The sequence below is a fragment of the Esox lucius genome, chromosome 24, assembly GCF_011004845.1.
Source record: "Esox lucius isolate fEsoLuc1 chromosome 24, fEsoLuc1.pri, whole genome shotgun sequence".
In the NCBI taxonomy this organism is placed as follows: domain Eukaryota; kingdom Metazoa; phylum Chordata; class Actinopteri; order Esociformes; family Esocidae; genus Esox; species Esox lucius.
The window spans coordinates 23,403,592-23,430,851 of record NC_047592.1 but is presented as its reverse complement, the minus strand read 5'-3'; the positions used below and the strand labels follow the sequence as shown (position 1 = coordinate 23,430,851).

At 42.1% G+C, this 27,260-nt stretch overlaps 2 protein-coding genes and 3 non-coding genes across 6 annotated transcripts; all 5 read right to left on the bottom strand.

Annotated features, from left to right (window-relative positions):
• Window positions 1–321: 321 nt before the first annotated feature.
• sox19b (SRY-box transcription factor 19b) lies at window positions 322–5,910 on the bottom strand. Of its 2 annotated transcripts, XM_010899169.4 has the most exons (3): window positions 4,826–5,910; window positions 4,238–4,301; window positions 2,605–2,798 (listed from the first exon to the last, which is right to left on the bottom strand). In XM_010899169.4, the coding sequence occupies exons 1-3, from the start codon at window positions 5,467–5,469 to the stop codon at window positions 2,703–2,705; spliced, it is 804 nt and encodes a 267-aa protein (XP_010897471.1). In that variant the 5' UTR covers window positions 5,470–5,910; the 3' UTR covers window positions 2,605–2,702. The 2 variants fall into 2 exon arrangements, with proteins under 2 accessions (XP_010897470.1, XP_010897471.1); XM_010899168.3 differs by lacking the exon at window positions 4,238–4,301 and having other exon boundaries at window positions 322–2,798; window positions 4,826–5,907.
• Window positions 5,911–15,633: 9,723 nt separating this feature from the next.
• Window positions 15,634–27,209, bottom strand: eif4a1a (eukaryotic translation initiation factor 4A1A). The gene is made up of 11 exons (XM_029117486.2): window positions 27,140–27,209; window positions 25,720–25,771; window positions 24,685–24,817; window positions 24,124–24,263; window positions 23,209–23,377; window positions 22,689–22,798; window positions 21,998–22,141; window positions 21,225–21,362; window positions 19,048–19,137; window positions 17,790–17,869; window positions 15,634–17,385 (listed from the first exon to the last, which is right to left on the bottom strand). The coding sequence occupies exons 1-11, from the start codon at window positions 27,160–27,162 to the stop codon at window positions 17,241–17,243; spliced, it is 1,224 nt and encodes a 407-aa protein (XP_028973319.1). The 5' UTR covers window positions 27,163–27,209; the 3' UTR covers window positions 15,634–17,240.
• Window positions 17,571–17,712, bottom strand: LOC114830443. The gene has a single exon (XR_003778078.1). It is a non-coding gene; the product is annotated as a small nucleolar RNA SNORD10 (small nucleolar RNA).
• Window positions 21,622–21,759, bottom strand: LOC114830441. The gene has a single exon (XR_003778076.1). It is a non-coding gene; the product is annotated as a small nucleolar RNA SNORD10 (small nucleolar RNA).
• LOC114830442 lies at window positions 23,028–23,168 on the bottom strand. The gene has a single exon (XR_003778077.1). It is a non-coding gene; the product is annotated as a small nucleolar RNA SNORD10 (small nucleolar RNA).
• Window positions 27,210–27,260: the final 51 nt, after the last annotated feature.

Genomic DNA, 27,260 nt, shown 5'->3' with positions numbered 1-27,260 from the left:
GCAACTCTGAAAGGTATACTATTTGTACATTAAATGTTAATTAAAAAACAGTAATGAGTGCATATGTTTCCCTAGGCCCACAATCCTATCGTTGCACCATTCTGTAATGAAGTTACACAGGACTTCAGTGATATGTAAAGGTGATTTTGATTATACTTTAAAGGGGATTTGGCCATGAAAATAAAAAGCAGCAAAACATGCTCTCACTTGACTCGTAGCTAGCGGTTAATGAAGTTGTCTCTGAAGACAACTGAAGCATGGATTAGTTTCTTGGCCCATAGACTATTTTCAAAGTAAAGAACATCAAGTGGAAAAATGAAATCCTCATTTAAAAATATAGTTTATTTACACACTATGCACATTGAAAATTGCAAGATTTCATCTGACACTATACAACCAGCATTATTGACATTCCTAAAATTTAGCAAAAAGTACAATAAAACAGTTAGGTTATACACACTTGGATTGCAATGTAAACATTTGTGTTTAATTACTTTCATATAACTTACAGTATTTAATCCCCACTGCCTAATACAGATATTAGTAGGGACTTCTTCCCTTGTTGAAGCAAGTAGTGGATTGCAAAATATTAGGAGTGTCAGAACAAGTTTCCCCACAGAATTAGAACAATTGTGATTTTGCAGTTCTAAATTCTACAGTTCAAACAAATCCAGTCCACAATTTCACCCACTTTCAATGTAAAAGAAAAAACTAAATAAATTGAAACTTTTAGCAGCACTTGTTGACTATTCATATTTGGGTTCAAACCCATCGTCTAAAATTAAATGGGCGACTTTAGAACTGGAAGCCAACTCTGGTCAGTAATTGAAAAAGAACTACACATGGAAAATGGAATCTGGTAGAAATACCAAGCAACTAACAGTTTGAATGTGAAACAGAAGTTGGGGTTTATCGTAAAATAATGCTTTCTGTATCTACCATGAGTTGCCCAGACAGTGTATTACAACAGTGCTTGGTTGTGGTTGGAGAAGTAGAAATCCATACAAGATGTTGCAGAGCTAGAGAACTTGATTCAAGTGTATCATGTAAAAATAACTTGTTTCAGTTCAAGTAAACAATTACATTAAATGCAGCATTTGTATAAAATGTCACTCTTAAGAGTATTCTGTGAACAACTGAAGTTAAAACCAAGAGTACAAGTGGGATTTGAACAGTAATTATCAGGGAAATTGGGAAAATGCCAAATAACGTAACTCCAAATGAAATTTTACAGAGTTCAAATCAAAATAGCTGACTAACGCACAATTCTCAATATCTAAAAACGCAATGCAGCAGCAAACGGGAAGGGCGCAGGTTTGACAAAACCATGATGTTACGTTAAACTTACAAACTAAAATGTAAATGCGATTTGGACATACAGGAAGAGTCGCTACTAGACACCAGTTAATCATCTCATACTGGTTTGCATTGGATCCAACTGACTCAAGATTGTCCAACAGACTATGTCTTCCTATGGGTCTGGCTTTAAAAAATATCTTTTTTAAACTACAAAAATAAAAACAAGAGCACTTATTCACAAAGGCACCTAGAGGCCACATGTTTGTATAAAGTTCACTCTTCATTCAAGTTAAGTCTGTGCATTTTCCCCTCTCCAAAGTGCGCTGCACTAGCAGGCTGTTATTCGATTTGAGATGTTCCATTCCGTGAGAGGCCACAAAACCAGTTCTGGGATCTGAATCCTCTGTATCCTTGAGGACGGGTCATGTAACTGGCTTGTCACCGGCCCTGGGAGGATCTTGATTGGCTGACCCGGTTCCCAGTGTTGCGTTTCTGTGGTGGGGCCCCTCTATTGTCAGGGTGGTTGCATGCCAAATGACAACCTACTCCACTTCTAGTGCACTACTTTGAGCAGAGCACCGTAAGGGTCTGGTCAAAAATTGACTACATGGGAGAAATAGGGTGCCATTTAGGCCGGGTATCTTCCTGGTTGGTTTGGTTTAGGTCGTGATGGTGATTACCCATCAACCTGAGGGGCAGATGCGACTGTGCCAGTAGGACAATACAGCAGAATGAATACAATGGGAACATTGTGAACATTTGAGTCACATGTTTGTTTTTTTTACTTCCCCGTGACATACATGGGGGCTTGTGAATGGGAGCCTGTAATGTCAAGTTCAGTTTGTTAAAGACAGGAGGGGGGGGGGGGGTCATATGTACACGACACTGGCACCGTAAAGGCTACTGTATGTACAAGCACCGCCGTCCTTCATAACCAGAGGTTCATTGACGAGGGACACCCCTCCACCGGGCAATCGGAAGGGGGGGGGGGGTGCGACAGAACGAACGGTCTGGGGACAGAACAGACGTAGGGCTGGGGGGCAGGCCTTAATTCTAGGCAAAAACATAGGAGGTAGAAACAAAAAAAATAAAAACGTTAGACACTGCTCCCCCCCCAATGCTGTAATACGGGGGGTGGGGGGGCTGTAGTGTCCGGGGTTTGACATGACTGGCGCGTCCTTGGTGTCACACTGAGTCGGCACGCCACCCCCCCCGCGAGTCCAGCGTCTCTCGCCATCCGTTCTCAGATATGAGTGAGGGGCACCGTACCGCCTAGGTAGTGCTGCTGGACGCTGTAGCCACCCCTCTGGGAGGCCGGGTCACTGTTATCCCCCCCAGGGATGTACATGCTGATCATGTCCCTCAGGTCCCCTTGGAGTGGCCCACGGTGGTGGTGGTGGTGGTTAGGGCCACCGGTCGGCGAGTGAGACACCGGCTCCGGCTTCACCATAGACATCACCTGGCTGGCCTGCTGGGGGCTGCTGCTGTAGGACATGGGGCTGGGGAAGAGAGAAACAGAGAGAGAGCGCTGCGATGAGCGACTGAACCATCCGGATCTCACGGAGACGCCAAGTCCACCTCCGAGCACAATGTGCCGAGAAGACCCCAATGGTTCTACACAAACGTGCCGGTTCCTTACGTTTCTGATCTATTTAGCGACACGGAACCACAACAATTAACGAATAGTTTGGTTCATAAACTACAGCGATGTCTGATGTTGGGGGATAGCAGAGAAAGTTTGATTCACATTGATTCCAACATCCTTTCCTCCCGCATTCCAGCCATGGAAGAGAGGCTCACTACAGCGGAGGGATGTGACCAACAGTGAGTCACGGAGCGGGGTGGCCCCTGGAACCCACCCTCTGTTCACAGCCGGTATGGGCCGGAAAGCGGGGGACAGGGCACGTCTAGGCTAGTTGGGCCACCAACACGACTACTGCATTGTGATGTGAACAGCAGATAGCAGTAAGGATTGGGTGAACTGCTTCAGTGACATGGAGACATTGAATTATTTTGTGATCAGAAGCGTGACCAAGCCACAGTAGGGGAATCTTAATATTATGAAAATGTTTTGGTTTTGAAACCAAAAATCATTGGCTTTTCCCTGGAAGAGGCCGGCATGGGAGACGGCATAGAAACAGACTAAAGGATTGTGGGTGAAGGACCACACACAGCTTTTCCCACTCTTCCCATCACATTCACTACAACCCATATGCCTGAAAACAAGTAAACAACCTATACTAAAGCAGTGTGAATTTACGCTTTGAAACTGTAGGTCATTGTGTTGTAAATGTGATCTAAAAATCTGAGACTTACCTAATAAAAGAAAGTTATAAAATGGAAACTAAAACTAATATTAAACTGTTTAATTATTTGAAGTTCCAGACACAAGGGACAAATGCCATTAATTTAAAGTAACAATAACAGGACTAAGCGGGCTAATTTAGAAAGAAAATGCTGAAAGCTCCTTTGAGAGTGAGATTACTATTAGAGTAGATGTTAATAAGCATCAACTGGAAGTTCTGCCAATTGACAAAGAGAGAACTGATTTAATGTTCAAGTCTCTTAGTAATTCAAATAGTGATTTTTTTTTAATGTTCAGTGTATTAAGCAATTGTGAGAACAAAAAACATGAAAATACAAAGTATGACATAGGAGGGAAAAAAGTTCAGCCTCCGCTAAATGGGTTAGGGTGCGGAGTTACTGCGTGGGTTATAATCAATCTAAATTTCTGACAGACAGGCCGATCCAGTTCAGCAATAAACAGATGACCTATAAGTTGACCTATAATATTAGAAATAAATATTTACAGATAACTACCACACTTCAGTAAGTGTTAGCAAGTAATTCAGCTTTTGAACACCCCCCCCCCCCCCCCCCCCCAGCTCATTATCCAAACTGCCTACATATTTAAATAAAAACGAAAAAGTCAGCCTACATTTTGATATACACTGAAAGGGCATGATGCTTCCTGGGCCTGGGCTGGTTGCATACTCCATGAACTGAAATAAAATGCATTGAAAACGCAGAGGTCATGTCAAACAGTGTGTTTCATGTTAGGCATTAAAAATGATTGTGTCCATTGTACATGCTATATCCCAATTTCGTGATTGGGGTCTTCAATTATTATTATTTTTTTATAAAATACCCCTGAGGTAACCTAAAACTTAAGTAGTGATTAGAGAAACATGTATTCCTACAGCAGCCACTGGTTTAAGTAAGAAACGTGGGTGGTTATAACAAATTGCTCAAATGTTCTCAAAAACGAGAAAACTTAAGGCAGTTGATTCACAGACAACTGTGAATCAACACAATGTTCAGATAAACATTGTGTATACTTTCAAGTAGCATAGGTGACTTGCTTGAAATAAGCAAGGCAACTTTCTAATACAAGTTTAGAAATAGGCCCGTTTTTTTAAATGTGCACCTACTCAAATTCAGCTATGAAATATCCAAATGACATGAAGTTTCATTATCAAAAACAGATTCACATAAAACACGTGGAATGGAACTTCAAACTAATCACCTGTACGTATTTGCGCCGTTCATATACGTCTGTGCTGCAGTCATGGCTTGTGGGTACTGGAGCGCGGACAGGTCGTAGCGATGCAGTTGCTGAGTGTATCCGAGGGCCTCGCTCTGCATCCCGGCGTAACCTCCAGCTGGGCCCCACCCGTAGCTTTCCATCCGGGGGCTCCCCCCTTGGCCCTGTGCGGCAGCCGCGGCCAGGAGGTTACCCGCAGAGAGAGGGTACTTTCCCATCTGGTTGTCCTTCTTGAGCAGGGGCTTGGTCTTGCGGCGTGGCTTGTACTTGTAGTCGGGATAATCCTTCATGTGCACTGCCCTGAGGCGCTTGGCTTCGTCAATGAACGGCCGCTTCTCTGCGTCAGTCAGTAGTTTCCACTCTGCGCCCAGCCGCTTACTGATTTCAGAGTTGTGCATCTTGGGGTTCTCCTGTGCCATCTTGCGACGCTGGCCCCTGGACCAGACCATAAAGGCGTTCATTGGCCTTTTCACCTTGTCCATGGGGTCAACGCCAGGAGGGCACACGGATTTTGACCCTGGATGAGAGTTGCCTATGTTGCCGGTTACGGGAGACATGCCCTGGGTGGTTTGGTGCGACTGCTGTTGCCCGGAGGGCTTCAGCTCGTGTTCCATCATGCTATACATGGTCGTATGGAACTTTAACGTTTTAGTTCCAAATTAAAGTAATCAGATAAACTAAGAAAATACTGTAAACAGCCAAAGCCCCAGTCGCCTGTTACCTGGCGACGATTGGCCTGGAGGATTCGCTTTTCTATAGAGACAAGTAGGCCCTAGAAGAACGCAGCAAGTGTTCTAAATTAACTAATTACAACACTGAAGAAGACACCCGATTTGAGCCACCGTGGAACCACGGGGATTAAATTAAGAGTATGTGTAAAGCGGTCATTACCTCAACCAAGCCGGAGAAAAGTAAACTAAAAAGTTAAACGAATTGTTTCAGCTGTGTGTTTTTTTTTTTTAATCCTTCTTCCATTCAGTATCTCTCTCGGCGAAGAGTTGCAGTAGACCACTTGTAGCGCTTCGAATCTCTCCAACTGAAGTGACCTGCGTGAGTACAAAAAAGTTCTTCCCTTTCACTCGTGCGGGTCTTCAGAGATAATTGTATTCCAAGAGTCCCAACCAATCCCCGAGCGCTGTGGGCTTCCTCGGTGCGCGCGCTCATTTGCATCTCTATAGGCGGGGTGCGGCGCGAGCTGCTTGTGCTATAGCACCAAGCACTTGTTGATGACCGATAGAAAGTGTGTGAGGGACGGGGTGCTTTTCAATGAAAAAGCTAATAATCCCGATACACCCATTTTAAAAGTGTGAAGTTAGCTCCAATCATTTATAATAAAGAGTTTTCAAATCATGGCATTTTCGGTTTGGCACACAGTGCACACATGGATGCGTGAGCGTAGAATCGGTGTACTTCCTCTGCTCCAGTCATTACGTATAAAACGGACTAAATATAGCCTAGGCTTAATAATCAAAGGAATATATTTTAACATATTTTATCGACTTCTGTATATTTGTGATCAATAAAAGTACGTTTAGGATATTGGCTACCAAATAAATCAACGGTTTGTTTTGTCTGTGAGTTTGCTCGTTTACTAGACGTCTGAGCTGGTTGAAATGATTGTTATCCTATAAAGACGTGCTAGGCTTCTATACATGGTATTGATACGCTTACAATGGCGCACAGAATTACGGTGGGGTTCCATGAGAATGAGGAAAGGGTCTGTTGGTTCGGCCAAGTAAAAGCTTTTCTTATGCTGTAGTTCCAATGGAATAGGTCTTTGTTAAGGCCAATGTTTCCCAAACCAGGGCATGCTGCCTATCTACCCAGTACTTCATCCTTTCTTTCATGCCATTCTTTAGAAAGGAAAGGATACAGACCTATCAACAATAAAGTGATGTCTAGCCTTTAGTTGTGTTCTCCCTAAGCTCCATCAAAAAGGTCAAATAAGGATAAATAATTTGGGTAGGCTATACAGTGCTTGTATCTGACCAGTTTATACAATTCACTTTTAATGTAATATTTTTTGATACTTTCAAACAGCTTTATGTGATGTCAGGTCCCTGTGAAGGCTGTGATCTGCAGACTTCAGTTACTCTCAAGGGTTTCTAGCATTAAACACCATTGACCCATTGGAAAAGCCAGGTCAAGACCAAACCTCAACTTTTTTGGAGGCATTAAGTAACATTTGGATAGTGGGGCCCCCACCTGTTGGCAAAACATTTGACTGTTTCCCCTCTTGAGGATATAGAGAAAAAATATATTTCCTACACATTTCCATGGAATAGAAAACATTTTGAAAGCAAATTTACTGCAGCTATAAATTTACTACCGTGGCACAGAGAGAACATTTTGCAATGTACATTTCATTCATTTGTAATAATTTTAGACCAGGTCAGAAGAACAAGTTTTACGTGTATTTATTTGTATTGATTGTCTTAAATGTTTTTCTCCCTTCCCAAATTTGTGAAGTCCAATTCCAGAATATGTCAGTGGCTCAGAGCTAAAACTTTACAACAGGTTGAGGAGAGTTAAAGGTCCTTGCCGAGAGCAGAGAGAAAAGCAGGGAAAAAACATTTGCAGCTAATTATGCGACACCCCGGCCCTGACTGAGCAGTATTGAGGATCAATAGATGAGACGGTTTCTGTGAGAGCCACTTGTACATATGTAAAATACCTGCTTGTTTGTGTGTGCCCCCAATCCAAAACCGTTTCTGTTAGAATAGGTGACACCAAACTAACAGATGTTGAAGCTCTCTCACTCTCTTCTTTTCTCTTTTTTAAATTGTAATTATCTCTGTGTTTCGGGTCTATCGGTGCGTCTACGAGAGTTTAAGTGTGTGTGCCTGAAGTTCTGGTACGTCTAAGTGTTAGAGCGAGTGTTAGAGCGAGTGTTAGTTGTGAAGAGTGTGTATGTGTACATTCTGTATAGGGCAATGTTTGCATGTGTGCTGATGACTTCGGCTCTTGGTGTGAAAACACAAGCTTTAACATTATAAAGGCTGTGGGTGCAGCATATGTTATTGAATGTGTATATGTTATTTGTATGGTAATTTTCTGTTTGTGTATTTTATGGTCTACGGAGTGCAGGTGTAGTGTGTTTCATATGATGTGTCTTGGTGTGTTGTTTTTGTGAGCCCCCAAGGTGAAACAGTTTTTGTGTCACCTTACTGCTCATAAATCTGTTTCTGTCTTTTTTTTCTCCCTTTTTCTCTATATTTGTGGAAGAGTTCATGTGCTCAAAGGACAGGTGTGTCCAGATAGTGATTGTAAAAGCATTCACTATCTGTTTTCCATTCTTGTTAGTTGTGAATTTGATGGAGGTGTTTGTTCAGGTATGTATGTTTGTGTGAGCTTATGAAAGTTTTTTTTTTACAAGTGTGTGAAAGAGTACAAAATGTATGTGTACATTTTGAATGCTGAGTGTGTGTTATTAGGAGTTTAGACCTCTAGATTGCAGGTGGTATGTGAGTGTGACAGTCTGCGTGGGTTCTGTATGTTGTGGCCAGGTGTGTGTATGAGCATGTGTGTGTGTGTTATGTGTGTGTGTGTGTGTGTTGTTTGGTGAAGCCAGGTGTTGGTCTCCTCTGTTCGTGACTGACAGTAACGCCCAGACGCCAATCAAACCAGGGATTGTGGGGCTCCATTCTGCCGTTTCCGTTTCCAAGACAACCCCCTTTGGAATCTCTTCCAACACCCCCCCCCCCCCACTTTCTCCTCTTCTCTCTTCCATTCGCTCTTTTTCTCACTCACTCTCTCTTTTGTTTTGTTTTGCCCAGTCTGTTTTTTTCTTGTTTTTTTTTTTCTCACAAAAACAACTTGCCAACTCTGGACCACTGTCTCAGTCACACACACACACACTCTCATACCGCCTCTTTTTCCTCTCATACACATATACAGAGACACACACATTTTCTCTCCGTTCACACTCACACACGCACACCACCCACCACCCACCACTTTGCCTATAGGCCACTCTTTGTCAATGGTAAAATCCTGTTTTTGAGGCCTTGAAAAGTTTAAGTCCGCAGTAGCAAGTTGCAACAAGGTTTTCCATTCCTTCTGCTTGACAAAAGCCCAGCCACTCACACCATTGTCCCGGGGCTTGGCTCGATATAATAAATGCACTGGTGCCGGAGCACCTGTGCTATTGTACTGTATGTTTACTAATGGAGCTGGCTAATCACTTAAATGTGGGGTTCATTGGCATTTGTATGCATATTGGTGCCCTAGGATATGACTAGAGACTACACATTCTATATATTGTCTGTGACCTTGGTTATCTGTGAGCTCAAATGCTGATCTAAAATCAGTTGGATCACATTTCCTGGTGATTTCTGTCACAATTGTTTGTTCAATTAATGGGATTTTGTAAATGAGGCCTTTTATCTACTTCCTCAGTCAGAACACTTTTAGGTATCAACATATTTATTTGGTATATTATTTTAAACACGATTTAGGTTGTTTGTGGTTTGTTATTTGGGCTTTGGTTTAGACTTATAAGCCTAAAGTACCCATTTCTTTAATGATTTTAATGATTTTGAACTCTATTGAAACTCGTGTCTGTACTTGCAACAGTCTACATGCCCGTGTAACAACAATCTTTCTGTCCTCTGTAGATGATTATTAACCAACTTAAAATAAAAACTTTAAAAAAAATAAAAAGAATTAAAAACAAAGCGGGTGTATAATATCACGTTTGCAATAAAGTTTGCAATCAATCTGTCCTTTCGTTGGTGTGACCGTTTAAGGTCATTACATATGATTTTCTTTACTCCCCTGCTTCTCTCTATTCTCTCTCTCTCGCCCCCGGCGTGTGGAGACACATCTGCCGCCCTCAAAGCAGGTGTTGATGGGCGATACCTGCTGCCGATGTCCGCTGTCGCCTACTGTGGATGACAGTAAACGGTAGCCTGCCGCACTGCTGTGCCCTCCTCGATTACAGTTTGCCAGATTTGCATTGGTGACAAATTACCAGCATCTTTATACACAACAATACGCGGGGATAGAATAAAGAACGTGTTTAGCCAATGTGGGGTGTCGAATCTAGCACGTCATTACTAATACGTTAACCCCGAGGGAGAGGGGTGTGAGAAGTTTTCGCACCTCGGATAATGCTCGATGCGGGTGAATTGCAGGGGATTAAAATAAATAAATATCGCTTTACTGGAGGCTGATACTCACTTGTCAGCAGCCCATGATTTTATTGTTATGTTGTTTTGGAGAAGAGGCCTACGTCTTTTTTAACTTGGCTGCAGCTTGTTAAAAACGCTAACGTTACCCTGTTAGGATGTAATGGAGTAATGGATACAGGCTCTTACATTGCCTAGTTTATTAGGACATCGTGAATAAGCTACTAACACATTTCTCATGAAACTTAATTCAGAAGGAATCATTCTCACAAGGTCCTTTAGATGTACCCAACCCCTGAGAATATATTTATATTTATCTTTTCGATTTACTAATATCAACATAATCTATAAGATAATATTTTCCCTTGTCACCCTTGACTGAAGTGGATGTCAGTCACACAGTGTTAATGTACGTTAAGAATGGCGTCAGAGTCACTGAATCCCACTCAGGGCAGGGTATATCTAAGCCCCTTAAGGCTTATCATCGCAGTCACTCGCACCAGACCAAATAATGTGGATCCAAATGCTATGGAAATCACCTCTAATAACACTGAGTTTGATGGAAAGAAGTGGAAATGAGAGTGAACAGGAATTAAGTGGGATGAAATCAACTACGAATTGAAAAGAGGAAAAAAAGATAGATTAGCGAGAGGCCGAAAAATAATGACCGAACGATACGGAGGGGAGAATGAGGATGGAGGGAGAGAGTTGATGGAGTGAAGTAGGAAAGGGAGGTGAAGGCAGGATGGAGAGAGAGCTGGTGGAAGAAAAGTAGGGAGATCGGTTTTAGGTGGTGGCGGAGAAGATGGAGGGATGGAAAAGAGGGATGGTTTGTTCCTCCGTCTTCACTGACAGGCCCATTGAATGGGCCTCTATTCTCGCTCTCCCCTCCCTCTCCCTCCTCTCTTCTCATGCTAATGGTGCCTTCAGTCTCCGAGCCATCCGTCACAGCCCAGAAAGACCTTGGCAGGCCCTTTACGAGCCTCCCACTCGCATAATCCTCTGGCCCACAATCGAGCGGCCAGCGGGGGCAGTGGGGGTGGGGTGGGGGGAGTTTTTGGGGGAGGGTTACGGCGGGGCAGACCTGAAGTAGTGAAAGTGGTTGGAAGGTAGGGGCCACCTACACTGTGGTTGAGTGAACACGTATAATAACATACAGAAACGTAACATGTTGTGATGAAATGGTAGACACTTTGTGGGGCTTGTGTGAGCGTAGTGGTGTGTTGAGGTATGTTAGCTCATGATGATGCTAAAATTGAGGTTGTGTAAGGTGAGAGAGATGTCGGTAAATAAAATGATGCAGTCCGTAATTTCACAATTTGGCCACTGGTTGTAATAGTGGCGCTCTCGAGACAAAAATAGTCCCCAAAAATGGTGTACTAGGTATAAGGACCTCTTTGTGCCATGTGTCATCAGAACAATTAACTTTCAAATTAGGAATTTTATGGCTGAGGTATGATATTGATTCTGCATATACACAATGCAAATAAATAACATATTACACATCTAGCCCAAAATCAGAGAGTAAAAAAAAAAATTTTGTTAATTAACAATGAGTGGGATATTAACTGAAAAGGCAGGAAGGGAAAATACTTTGTTGTCTAGATTATTTAATAAATAATCTAAACAACAGTGAGTTTTAAGTGATGTGGACACTGTCTGACATGTCAGAAAATGACATCTGGTGGCCAAAAGCAAAAACTACACCACTTCATTTAGACTTCATAGCATTTCTTTTAGATTAAAAGTATCCTTTCAAAAAACTTTAAAAAAGGGTTATTAGTGTATCCTTCACATTGAAATTGTGAGCGAACCCCTATTAGTTCTTCAAGATTTTTTTTTCCAAAAGGTATTATAACAAATTAAAAAGTGTTCCTTTAAGGGCCATTTCTAGAACACAGCCCACAACCACAAATGATTCTTGACGGATTTTCCCAAATGCTTATACAGGATCCTCATAGTTTGAATGTGATAAACCCCTTAAAGATTCTCCAAGAACCTTTTCTATTTGGACTGTAATGTACAGGAGGTGGTTTATGGCCAAGATACCATGGCTAAGAGCTGATCTTAAGCACAACACGTAGCAGAGCACCTTAACACAGTGCAAATGTACTGTATATAGGCAAATATACCACAAACTCAACAGATGCTTTAATGCTATTATAAACCTGTTGCCAACTGATTTAGACCATTAAATCATCAGCTTTCAGGATTTGAAGCACCCAGTTTCTTATTTGAAACAACTGGACACAAGTCAGCCAAAATCATAGCTACTCAGTCAGTACACCCCTCACATTTTAGCAAATATTTGGTTATATCTTTTCATGTGAAAACATTGAAGAAATGACACATTGCTACAATGTGAAGTAGTGAGTGTACAGCTTGTATAACAGTGTGCAGAATAGGGCCCAATTTGCCATTTTCCTTCCCCGGGGTCATGTGACTTGTTAGTGTTTTACAAGTGCTCAGACCATACGCCGCACACTGCATCAAAATGGTCTGCATGGTTGTCCTTAGGAGACTAAGGACATGTATTACTGGAACCATGTTCTGTGGTCATGCAAAAATGTGAGGGGTGCACTCACTTTTGTGAGATACTGTAAATATATCTATATACTATAGCTTCAGTTGAAATAGGCCTTGATATAAAGTGGATTCGCAATTAAGTACAGGGGTCAAAATAAACCTACACACAACAAACTACAAATGGTCATATCTCTACTCCATCAGATCAAATGATATCCCAAGTGCGGGTGTAAATAATCATGTCTACCATCTAACAAAACAACTTGGCTGACTGACTTCTTTATGTATAGAACTATGCAGGCTACATTTCTTTTGTAATAAATGCATTATGGGAATGATAAGCAACTACATCGGCAACATTCTTCCAACAGGACAATAAATTGTTTAATCTGATCATAACATCGAACATGTCCTTGAAAGTATGATTTCTGATTATTTCAAAATGGTTTTAATATGGAAATGTTTCGTCACCAACCACACTTGGAACCAAGTGTTGTACACGTTATTCATATATTTACTCAGTCCTGAAGGGCCAAAATACATCTCACAACTGTCTTTCCTGTTTTGCTTCTTCCTGATAGTTCTAACTGGTAGGCACTCACCTGGTGTTCCAGATCTAAACCAGTCCTTAATTTGAAGAATAAAAAAAGAAGTGTTTTGGCTGTGTAGGATGGCCTGTTGTACATGTACAGAGACTACTGAGGCTAGGTTTACACGAGCAGCCCAGCCTAATTGCTGGAAAATAGTGGATCTGATGGGTCATTTGACAAATTAGTGGGAAAATATCAGATTTAGACTGCCTTTGTAAAGAGCGTACTGTGTCAACGTAAGCCCTAGTTGAACCAGAACCGATGTAAGCCTAACTTGAACCAGATCCAAATTTAATATAACTCTATTTGTTAAGTTCCAGTGGTATCCACATGTCAGGGAAAGGTAGCAAAAATGCCCTATACTGGCTATTCTTCCCCTATGGGCTTTTATACATTTTGTAGTCTCACAATGTGGGAATGAAATTTATTAAATTGGGATTTACTGTAACTGATCCACACAAAATATTACCATATATCAATGTTGGAAATAACATATTTTAAATATTTTATTTAATTAGATACAGAAACAGAGAAGTCTTTGTTGCATTTTCACCCGCTTCATTACGATTCACTTAAATAAGCTGTGGTGCAGCCAATAGCCTTCAGATGTCACCTAATGAGTTAATTACTGATCTCAGATAAAAATCCACCTGTTTCTGAAAGGCCCAAAACAATAACAAAGATAAAGCCAAACAAACACACCCTGAAAGCAAAGCTTTCAAAACAAGACTAAAAGTTTTGGAAAAGCACCAAGTCAGGGTTGGACTATAAAAAATGTTTTTCCGAAAATATTTAGACTCCTTAACTTTTTCAGTGCTTTGTAATGTTAAAGTCTTATACTAAAATGTATTAAATATATTAATATATAAATATATTTAATCATTTGAGGTATAATTTGGGTATATACCCCAAATTGACAAAGTCAACAGTTTTTTAAATAAATGTTTGCAGTCTATTACAGAAATATCACAGACCCTTTGCTATGACATTCAAAAGCTCAGATGCAACCTGTTTCCCTTATTCATCCTTGAGATGTTTCTAGAACTTGACTGGAGTCCATCTGTGGTCAATTCCATTGAATGGGTCAAGTCACACCCAACATACTCATATGCTAAATTAAGTAATATAATTTAAAAATATGCAGACAATGATCCACTGGGATTTGCGTCAGAAATATCTTTACTAAAAAGTTCATTTTTAGTAGATATTTGGTGGCGCATATGAGTGTGCTCAATTTTCCTTTCAATTGATTGGATATGATTTGGGAAGGAACATGTCTATATACTAGGTCCCACAGTTGACAGTGCAAGAACCCAATGACAGAGCTCCAGAGTTCCTATATGGAGAGGGGAGAACCTTCCAGAAAAGACAACTCTCCAGCACACACCAACTTGGCCTTTATGATAGAGCAGCCAGATGAAAGTCACTCCTCAGTAAAAGGCACAACAACTTGCTTGGAGTTTGTCAAAAGGGACCAAAATGACCAAATGAGTCTGATGAAAGCAAGATTAAACTGCCCAGAATGGCAAGCGTCCCATCCATCACCTGGCCAATACATTTTTCAATGGCAGGGACAGGTCATGTTCTCAGGATCAAGGGACAAAATTAACAGTGCAAAGTATCCTTGATAAAAATCGGCTCCTGAGAGCTCTGGGCCTGAGAATGGGGTGAAGGTTCCCCTTTCAACAGGATGGTGACTACGCACACAGCCAAGACTGGTAACTTCAGGACAATTTCCTTGAGTGGCCAAGCCAGAGCCCGGACTCGAACCTGATTGAATTTCTATGGAGACCTGAAAAAGGCCATGCATCAACGTTACCGATCCAACCTGACAGCCTAAGCCAATCTGCAGATAATGGGGGAAAAAAACCCCAAATGCAGTTACCATCATGCCCAAGACTGGACTCACTGCCAAACATGCTTCAAGGAAGCAGTGAATACTTTTTTGCAAAAATGTCTAAAAACTGTCAGAACATGGAACAACTGTCTGAATAGGTGAACTGTTTGGAAAGAATGGACCAGAATTGCAACCAAAAGACCTGCGGCTGTAAAGGCCACCAAACATGGTTCCATTCAATATTACTTGGGGGGTAATATTATTTATTGGGGTTGGAGGGGAGCATGAATGTAAAAGCATGAAAATCCTTGGGGATGAGTACTTCTACAATCCACGGTCTCACATTCAAAGCAGTGCTCAGGCTAGTAACAGCCCTCCATTTTTAGCCAAGTAGTGAATTTCAGTAGTTTCAGAAATTGGGCAACCTGACAGTTAACACTTGTCACCCCCTAGTGACCATTTAAGTATAGCAATTTATAACATTCTAAAGAAATCTTGATTAGCTTATTTTTAGAAGCACCCAAGTACTAAGTTCAGCTAAGAACATTTCCAAACGTTTGTGACACATTTACAATGCTTAATAAACGGCAGTACCAGTTTTTGTAACCCACCATCACCACCAATCAAGTTGAATGTCATTTTCACAGCAGGTCCTGAAAAACTTCCCAAATGTGTGTAAGGACATGAATGCAACTTGAACAACCATGGTTTACTTGTTAAAAAGGAGAAATGCCTTTATTTTATTTAAGACCATTAAAATAAATACTATACAGAACCCAATGTAGAAAAGTTGATACACGGCCTCTGTCTTGAAAAAAGTTAACAATTCATCACATCCTTTAATAAATTCATTTAAAAAATAGCACTGACCAACCAATAAACTCCCACAATCCCTCTAACCCATCCCTCCCTCCCAAATGACAGGCAATTTTTTAAACTGTGAAAAAAAAATAAAAAAAGACAGACATAATATTATAGTATCTCTATATACTCAATCATTTGTAGTTTGGTCCTTTATGTGTAAAGACCCCTCCAACAGAGTTGTTTGGTGAGGTAGGTTACAAAAGAGACACCACCCTTGCAAATTGGATATTTCTGCAAAGAAAGATCAAAGAAAACAAGACCTAGCCTTTGAAATCCCCATAGCAGGGTTCATGACAGTTTGAAACAAGGCATGGAGAGCAATATCCTCCACATCCTATTCTGCCTTGAGCCGTTTTGCCCTGCACCCCAATAACAGGCAGGACTGACTAAAATAAATGCTACCTCACAACTTGGACTATACAAGATAAAGCTGAAGTATAAACAAGAGAATAGCACAGCAGAGTTCAGATAAAGATCAAGGGGAAAACATGTCATAGTCATTCATGATCACGTGTTTACTATACATTTTTTTATTTGTTGAAGATGGGTGACGCCCCTTTAAACTCCACCTCAAGAGGTTAGATACCAATTTCTGTTTGATACATGGTTGTAGTCTTATGTAAGTACGGTCCAGGTAGACATTTATGTATGAACATCTCAAAACCAAAAAAGGTCCATTGTTTCAGTCACACTTAATGAGCAACACCCACTGACTGAAGCTCAAACCACAAATGTAAAGTGTCCCAACAGCTCCCTATTGTCTAAGGTGCCATACAGAGTATGGGGTGCGGAATAAGATGCAGCCAGTTTGCCAAAAACACCAAGTCACTTCCCACCCACACTCACAAATGCCACTAAGTTGCATGGATTGGGGGGGATAAGTATGGAGATTATAAACCAACCATACTAGGAAATGCTGGTACTGAGTCAAATTAAACAGAATGACCACACTACCCATAATGGAAAGACGCACCCCAAAACCCACCCTTAAGGGGTAGTCTTCCTAACAATCAAGCATTCGCTCTAAACTCCGCTCCAACTAACAGTCACCAACATGTAAAGGAGTTGAGCTGGACATGCCAAGAAGCTTCTATTGGTTTTTTACTTTGGAAAGACCAAGGTGGTGTGGTGGGGTCAGATAGGACTAAAGACAAATGGGCTAAACTTCAGACTCATAATGGTCTGAGGACAAGACAGGACCCCCACAATTAAGAGCATAAAATCATTTGTATTGGGTTAGACCACCAGTAGATCAGGGACAGGTATCACAAGCGAAATGGAATTGGATCACAGGTCAAGAGGTGGAGAGATTGAAAAGGATCACAAGGTGGGAAGGGGGACAGGATTGAATGAATCCTTATTAGAAGGGACATTTGAAGCTGATGGGGCATGGAAAGGGTATGGGGGGGTAAGGGACTGGGGCAGAATGGAGTCTTCTAGAATATGGAGCTCTAGATGAGGTCAGCCACATTCATGGGCATCTCCTCAACAGTGGTGTTGTAGAACGTCTCGATGTCCCTCAACGTACGCTTGTCCTCCTCAGTCACCATGTTGATGGCAACACCCTTTCGGCCAAAACGACCCCCCCGACCAATCCTGAAAGAGCAGAGGAGAAGTTAGATCAGTCCATTCAGTTGAAAAGAAACATTTGAAAGAAACAAGGCTCCTCCTTTAAATCAATGATTTAGCTACTCAAAGCACAAAAATGTAAGCCCTTAAGAGTAAACATTTTAAGTTAATCTAAATGTTCACAGTGAATGAACCACAAACAAGATAAAGCTGTATTCAGCCATAGTGAACTCTGATCATGAGTTCCGGAGCCCTGGAGTTTCAGAACACACCAGCCCACAGAACGCCGACGGGTGGAACTAGAACTCAGGGTGTTCCAGATTCAGTTGACACGCATGGATTTCATCATTATACAGCTGAGCATGTGGAAAAGCACTGCATGGACAGATGCCCCCTCATTCTAATGCAACATACTGGGAGTTTAGTATTACCTGTGAATGTAGTTCTCCCTGTTGGTGGGCAGGTCATAGTTGATGACCAGGGACACCTGCTGGACATCAATACCTCTGGCCTTAGGGACAACAGATGGAACCAGTTAAAGGACAAAGGTGTTAACATAACAGCATATTGTAGCACTACACATTAAAATGTGTTATTGGCATGACTAAAAATGCATTGACAGTGAAATTAAGAATTCAATTTAAAGGTTGTCCACAGGTAACAGACAAGGCATGAGATAAGCTGTGGTCTGTCACTAAGGATGGCCAGCCATTAATCCACAGCTTTGAATCTTCCAAAAGGAGGGCTAGCCTAGCCACATGACTTTGACATATCCAACTGGAATACTCTGATAGTCAGTACATTAATGCAGCCATGTCAAATACTGCTGTGATGACTCAACCTTCCCTCTAGAGGGAGGCTGGTTTTCCTGTATACCAGTCACAACAGTAAGGCTATGCCCAAAAACCTATACTTTGGCTGTAAATAAACCGTGAACCGGCCAATAATATCAAAACCTTGGCAGATGGCACTGCATATATAACAAGGTGGTTTTGACTTGTGTATTCTGACTAGATGATCTGGTTCTGAGGCTTTCAACAAGTATGAACACTGCCTAACCACCAATTGGCAGAGGAACTCTTGGTTCAACCAGGGATCGCAGGGTGTGGTAATGACAGTGCAGCTTAACAGCCTCCCAAACATAATCGCTCCCCAATTGTTGATATATGTTGAGTGTTTACGGGCCACAAACTAGAGTGGAGGCCTGAAGTGGCATTGACGCAAGACGATCATGTCACAAGGATAAGGATCATAGACATTGAATCATTAAGGTTAAAGGGCAATCAAGTGTTTCAAGCGAACCATACTTTGAACTTAGAACCCCCCTAGATCAGTCCTTCGTCTTCAGTTGAACTCTTGAGCAATATCATGATACCATCATGACTAGGGAGTGGCATCAAAGGAATCACTTACTGTTTAAAGTAATGTTGGCACTATATGGTGCAATACCTCTACTAGTGCCAAAGTTAGAGCGGAAGGCCTGTTCGGTGCTACTAGACAGGGAAACAGGCGAGTCACGTTAAAAGGGGATTGTAAACTGCTTTTAGGTCGTGAGGAGGAACAGAGAGTCCAGTCACTGTGGAGAGCAGATTGTAGATTCTCTACCAAAGACCTTCAACCCTGACCAGCACAGAAGCTGGGAGGAGAGTTATCTCTGGCCCCATAACACAATGTCAGGGGGTCTCTTACCAGCAGGTCAGTGGTGATGAGGACTCTACTGGAGCCCGACCGGAACTCTCTCATGATCAGGTCTCTCTCCTTCTGGTCCATGTCTCCATGCTAGCAGACAAGCAAGAAAAGACACACTTATCTTTCAGGGGGAATAGGCAACTGTCAAAAGACTACTTCAAATTCAGGAGTAAAAACAAACAAAATTAAAGCTGCAAGCAGCATTTATCGGGGTTCAAGCTGTTAAGGCCTTTAAGCACCCAAACATCAAAAGACATTACGTTTTATTTAGCAAGCATTTAACCACTGAAATAAATGGAAAAGTCCATTCACAGCCAATACAGGCATTGTAGCATTGGAAATGTAAGTTTTTCAAAGCTTTTTGACAGTTATAGTTGCACCTATTGTCTGATCTCCACAAAACTCTGCATGCTTCTTCACTATGTTATGACATGCTCATCTATTTTTGTGAAGTTTGGGGTTTTTCTATGGGATTTATTGGCTTTTGAGTGTATTTTGTCCTGCCACTTGAATAAATTATCCTGTTACAGCCAGGCAAATGGAAAAAAAATCGATAATTATTGATCTAGAGAGTCCAGCGAATCATCGTAGACCGAATTGGTTCAGAAAGGCCGAAAGTCCAGGTACTAGTTCGCGAAAGTAGGTTTTTAACATATTCGCAAATATTAAATGAACAGTTTGATTGACAGTAGTGGTTCTTGAGGCAAAGTTTTCCAGCATGAGGAGATCTATCAAGTGATATGCATTTTTTGACGAAATTTGTAACACGTGATTAGAGAGCCTTAAAACTCGTTAGCGCCAACTAGTGGCCGATATCTTTCAAAATTCTTACAGACCTCTAGGACCTTGTGCCAAACATGCCCACCAAGTTTCGTTCTGATCAGAGTATGTCAACCTGGTTTAATAGGTGCTCAAATCTCATTGGCCAATGGCGGCCATGTTTTTTGAGATACGCCAATATCCTCTTAGGCATACATGGCCCCTTGGGCAAAGACACTGCATACCAAATTTCAAGTAATTTGGACAAACGGTCAGGTGTCTATACGTTTTTTGTATTATTTTTCGTATTATAGCGCCACCATGTGGCCAATCGACAGTTTTTTTTTTTTACTGTGACCTCAGACTGACTTCTAACACATGTATACCAAGGTTGGTGAAGTTTACTTAACTACTTCTTGAGTTATAGCCTTTTTAGTAAAATAGGCTCCTCCCACAACTTTAATTTTGCGCCCCCTAGCGACCATGAATCGAAATTAACTTTTTTTTTGATAATTATTGATTTTCAGACTCCATAGAACATTTCTACACTGGTTTGGTTCCGATCGGGCGAAAATCCAGGGACTAGTTCGCAGAAGTAGGTTTTTGACAAAATTCAAAATGGCGGAAAATCTATCATGGCGGAAATGAAATCGGAGATATACGTTTTGTTCGTCTTGAGCCAAGGATTACAGGGATATAAAACACTTGAGTCTACGACATACGGTCTAGGAGTTCTGACCACTTTCACGCTTTAGGTCGCTATAGCGCCACCTATGGGCCAATCGGGCTCATATTTTGATAACCTCCTCGATTTTTGTACTACCATATGCCAAAGTTTCAAAGCTCCAGCTCTTACGGTTTGGGCTGCACGATGCGTTTTACGGCAGAAGAATAATAAAAATCTGTACAATAACAATAGGGTTTCAGCACTTCGTGCTTGAACCCCTAATAAGCTTCCACTGCCAACAAACATTTGCAGGTTTTGAGTTTGCCGTTAGCCTGATGTTGTGGACTATTGAATCATCTGCCAACAATCTGATATTAATAGAAGAGGCTACAAAGCCTGTTGGGTGACTTGGAGCCCTTGTTTCTTGCTGTACAAATTGTTCGTGATCATCATGAGTTGAACCCTTTGCTTTGTCACATTTGACAGTATGCAAACATTAAGTATTCCATCTGTGCCCATAGCATGAACCAGCCTATTCCTCACTGAACAGAGCTGACTGGGATGAACATGGACTTGATTTATCTGCCCCTGCCAGATATAAGAATCAGTGCCATTAGAGGACACTGCCTTGCCCAGTTGACAGGGGGGATACACCACTGAAGTTCCTGACCTCAACATATTGGTTTCCATAGATCTATGATAGATTCTGGCTACAGACATAACATGTGGATTAAATGCATTGACATCTCACCAGAGCAGAGACAGTGAAGTCCCTGGCGTGCATCTTCTCAGTGAGCCAGTCTACCTTCCTCCTGGTGTTGATGAAGATGACAGCCTGGGTGATGGTCAGGGTCTCGTACAAGTCACATAGGGTGTCCAGTTTCCACTCCTAACATGGGAGACAGACATACAATTGAATACAGACTCATTCTGGCACAGGGGTAATTTGATTTGAATAGGTGGACAGGTGCTTTTCCATTGTGGAATGAGGGCCCTCTACCCAAAACAAGTTACTTTGAATCTAAACCAGACCTAATTTAGTTCCACAGGCTGTTTTAGGTCAGCTTATTTTCTAAAGGGCCCTAAAGGTTGTGGGCATCTGTTTTGACACCTGACCACCACAAGCTGTTTGTGAAGTAGAGGGGTATGTTTTCAGCTTGACAGTCAGATCATGCCCACAGAGCCCCGAGGCCCCAGTAAAACCTGGATGACAGAACGCCAACCAGCAACCAGGAGCCCAAGGGTGGTCTGGGATCAGTTGACACGCATGAGTTTCATCATAAAACAACCCGCACTTACCAGCAAACATACAGAAAACCACTTAAGTGCACTAATAGTTCCAAGAGAAACAAGAGTTCATTACACAGAATATTTCAAGAGGTGAGCCGTCCCTGTAAATATTATCCCTAAATGAGCAAACTAATAATGACTGCAGGCACATGAGACAGCCAGCTCGGCCAACCCCAAAGGCATCAACCTCTCAGGGCCACGGACCCGGGCTGTGCCCCAAAAGGAGGCCCTCACCTCCTTCTCCACGTTGATGTAGAACTGACGGATGCCCTCCAGGGTCAGCTCCTCCTTCTTGACCAGGATGCGGATCGGCTCACGCATGAACTTCTTGGTGACCTCCAGCACATCTTGGGGCATGGTGGCAGACAGCAGCACCACCTGGATGGGGTTAGAGGTTGTTAAGGATCGGAGTGGGTGTTACTTCCATAAGGTAACTTATGAGACCATGTGCAGGGTACATACAGGAAGTAATTAACTACAGAGGTGCCACTGGGGCAGATACACATTCACAGCAGGGGTGTTTACGGGGGGGTGGGGGGCATGGGAAGGAGTTGACAGCACCGTCAGGGTGGGTGTGAAATTATTGTAAACTGCTTTTAGGTCGTGAGGAGGGACAGAGAGCCCAGTCACTGTGGAGAGCAGATTGTAGATTCTCTACCAAAGACCTTCAACCCTGACCAGCACAGAAGCTGGGAGGAGAGTTATCTCTGGCCCCAGAACAGGACGCCAGGGGGGCAGTTTGACTTCATGCCTCTACAACTACAGGCCTAACGCTGTCCAGGATGAAACCCATTAGTTACATGAAAGGGAATCCAGTTGAAATATTGCCTATAGAAATAACATGCACAGAAAGCCAATGTCAAAACTTGTTAAACCACCTTTTCTAGAGAACGTCTGACAGAGTGGGTGCTATCACATTCCATACCTGTGTACTAGTGGGAAGCTTCTGGAAGATCTCATAAATCTGGTCCTTGAACCCTCGGCTCAACATCTCATCGGCCTCGTCGAGCACAAACATCTTTATGTTCTTGGAGGCTGATGGAGGGTGCAATGATTCCATTAGAACCGATTCAAAATGGCCCTAGAAAAGACACTTCTCTTTTTCTAGTAGCTTGACTAAAATGTGATTGAGCAATTTAAAAAAAAAAAAACACTAATGCAAAGATGTCCTTCCAAACTAAAAAGTACTGGTTTAACCAGTTACCACTGAAATGTCACTACAATAATAAATTAAAAGGTAAACGGTCCAATATCATAAAACGCTGTATTCAGCCAGTGTGAAATCTGATCATGAGTTCCAGAGCCCTGGGGTTCAGAACACCAGCCAACAGAACGTTGACAGGCAGAACTCAAACACCCAGGGGGGGCCGGAGTCAGCTGACACGCATGGATTTCATCACTATACAGCTCTCAGACATCAAGTCAACCTCCAAGCCACTACCTACCTAGATATTTGCGGTTTAACATGTCAAAGACACGACCGGGGGTCCCCACTACTATGTGGGGGGCCTCAGCCTGAAGCTTGGTGACCTCATTACGGACGTTGGTCCCACCGATACAGGCGTGGCAGGAGGCACCCATGTAGTCGCCGAGGGCCAAGATGACCTTCTGGATCTGTTGGGGGAGGAGACATTCACATTAGATAAAGGGGTACTGGTTTATGAACTGGGTGACTGGAATGACTGATAGGACGAGTTAAATCCCCACCAAACTAAACTGAATCTAATGTTGGCAAGTTTAACTTGACAGTTTGAGGGGGAAATGAATTCCACTAGAGGAAAGAAAATCTGTATACTGGTTAGAGCTTTTATAGATCTGTGCCCATAGCATGAACCAGCCTATTCCTCACTGAACAGAGCTGACTGGGATGAACATGGACTTGATTTATCTGCCCCTGCCAGATATAAGAATCAGTGCCATTAGAGGACACCGCCTTGCCCAGTTGACAGGGGGGGGGGGGGGGTAAGATGACATTCATAACAGGCCACACCCTGTGACATCCCTCAAGGTTCCTAAAAAGGACAGTGGACATTCCTCAAGGTCAACAAAAGGACACGGGCCAACATTTGAAGACCGATTTCTGGAGCAGTTCATGAATATAACTAGTGTTTTGCAACCTTATGTAAATGCCCATGACAGGTACTGATAACTGACAAACCAAACAGGGAAAACAGTATAGGTCAAGTCAGTTTCCTGCATACAAGTTTGGCTCATTCTGAGAGGACTGCAGAGTCATCCTGTTTGAGACGACACGTTATGCACTCCAAATACAAAACCCAACCGGTTCAGTGTGTATTCCAAATAAGATTACTTCTGTTAAGTACCCAGATGGGATGTGTACACCCCAGCCCTGTAGCTACCTGCTGAGCCAGCTCTCTGGTGGGGGCCAGGACCAGGGCCTGGGTGCCCTTCAGCTCAATGTCAATCTGCTGCAGGATGGAGATGGCGAAGGTGGCGGTCTTCCCAGTACCAGACTGAGCCTGTGCAATCACATCGTAACCTGGGGGTAGGCGAGAGGTAATGACTACATCAGACCTAGGAAAACTTGTAGTTGTACAGTCAATTGAGTTCAGACACTTTCTGATGGGGTTGTCAATGTTTAACAGAGCCTTAGTCCATAGCACAGGAAGACAAAACTGAAGTTGCTCTCCAAACAACAAAGAACCAAAATGCAACAGATGTTTATTTCATCTGTGCCCATAGCATGAACCAGCCTATTCCTCACTGAACAGAGCTGACTGGGATGAACATGGACTTGATTTATCTGCCCCTGCCAGATATAAGAATCAGTGCCATTAGAGGACACCGCCTTGCCCAGTTGACAGGGGGGATATGGGCAGAAGAGGAATGTCAAGCAACCCCCCAAACCCAAAACAGGCAAGTGTTAGATGGCATCAATTTTGAGGTGTCTGAGTACTCACCCTTGATACAAGGGAGGATGGCCCTCTGCTGGATGGCAGAAGGTTTCTCAAAACCATAAGCATAGATTCCCCTGAGTAGCTTTTCACCCAAGTTCATCTCATCAAAACTGTCCACGATCTCATTCCAGTTGCTCTGTAGGGAGACAGTACAAGAGACATTTCACAAGACAATCTAATAGATCCAACTTAAAACTGAGTGCGCTGCATCTCTGACTTGTGTGGTACATATAAACAGTCTGGCAACATTCGAAAATACTATAGCTGCAATGAAGTGGGCATTCAGTTTAATACATGTTAACATCTGCTACCACCTCTTAGAAGCCATTCTATTATTCTTGACAGGCTTCATAGCGGCAATTAGGCTCCTTGTGGATTTGTGGTCTATGGGCAATAAACCACAGTTAAGGGCCATAAGGAATTAAGCCTTCAGCTGTGCTATTTAGGCCATATTGAACACCGCCTCCAGCCTTTTACATTAGTTTAGCTGACACTTGAGCAAAGTACTGTAGATTACCTATGGCATCTATAATACTTATACAACAGCCAAAACAGCTTTTTCTTAAAGGGGCACTATAGAATCCTGCCTCTAAACAAGACTTCGGTACAGTATTGGCTAGCCCAGGGTGGTATAGGGTGGGAAGAACAGAAGTGCAAGATTTTAGTGAGTATAAGGAGATTACAAGTAAAACTCTTGCCGGTCTGTTTAGAAGTTAATGAATACACCAGCACAAATGTAAGAATTTTTACATTAATTGTATTCTCCTCACAAACTGCAGATGTCTACAGGTCAATTTTGCATACTTTAATGCTAGTAGTACAGTATAACTTACAGGCTGCCCCTTCAAAGACAGCATGTAGCCAAGAAACATCTTGACAATTATAATTTATCAAAACCAAACTACTGAATAAATACCTACTCATCCAATTATTAAGGCAGGTGTCATGCCACATTGATCCATCTATGAAACACCTACTGTATTTAACCAGGGTAACAAGTAATGCACAGCCAAAGGCAGATGGCACAGCAATACACACCTCAATGATCCCATCTGGCTCCATGCCCTCTGGGCCATTGTCTCTGGGAGGTCTGAAAGATCAAGGTAGAGAAAGCATTAGCAAATTCCATGAGTGATAAAACTAGGTACCTCAGCATCTTGTATTAATTCAAGTACGAAACTGTGATAAATCGTTAACGACGGGTTAGTTGGCGACATTATTCATGTATACTTTTAAAAAGGCTTAACCCAAATCAGGTAGACGTTTAAGCACGTAAACTATTGCTTAACAGTAGAATTACACAATGGACATTGTGTTCTGTAGAACAGAAGGGCGGGCGGCATATTCCTAAGAATAAAGAAGCCCCATGGTCGACACCGCCATTTCTTTTTCAGACATTTCAAGATGGTCGTTTCCCACGGCCTAAATGCTGTCGATTTTTAGTTAGCCATCTAGTAGCACGCGAAAAAGATTTAACCTTAAAAATACACGTTTCGTAACAGTGAAATCGCAAGATGCAAAAATCTAAATACAATAGATTACTCTTCTACTGAAAAGTATGAAAACGTCGAATCCGATGGATAACTGGCGTATATGGGATGTGTATTATATACGTGTCAAATTAGCGTTAGCTTACTAGCCAGCCAACTAGGCCCAACCATGTTGAACCTTTTCTGTATGGCTTGTCGACTTCAATGTTATCACATACTTATAAATTTTTTTAAAACACTACCCGTTTCTGGAGTGATTGTTGGTCGAGTTTTAACAAAACGCGGGAATTAATTCTAAATACTATCGTAAGGCCCGCCATTGTCTCGCCGGAACCGTTAACTTCCAACGACCATGTGCGTGACAATTTATCCTATGTACTTATACTCTGGTTGTTGTTCCCGACTAAGTTCGTCAAACTTTTATCTAACAAACCAATGTAGCGCCATATTTGTTTTAAAGCGTGGTCTAGTAATATTCTCTTTAAAAATATTAGCCGCATTTCATTAAGGCCTAACGTTAGCTTAGGCCCTGGTCAGAAAAAAATTCGTCACTCACGTGCTTGCCGAGAAGCCGGCACCGATTCACTATATAGATTAGCAATTTAAGCTAACGCGTTGGGCAGACTTCCGAACTAGGAAGCTAACTTATTTTCACAACAGGTATTCACCGAAATATACACAGTTGCATATTCTCGAATAGTCAATGCTGACAATCGACGTTCAAGTATTAATATTTTTTTAATTAAAAATATCGGGTCAAAGGGACCTTTAAACGGGTTAGGTAAGCTACCTACTGTTAGCATATAGGCTAGCCTACTATCGAACCAATAAAAGGTTTAATAATATACATATTTAAGAATAGATAGTATTTTCTAAAATACCTGATTAACAAAATATAATTTTCTCAATTGACATTTAAAAATGCATAAATATTGCGCAATACATTTCCTGCAATGTGCGTTCCTTACCTATCTTCATATTCAGCCGACATTATCACAAAGGAAGAAAATGTGGCAGAAACCTTATATATACGGCAACGTAATACACAAACTAGGGATTTCATTGATGTAGCGCCCTGTCAATCAACGT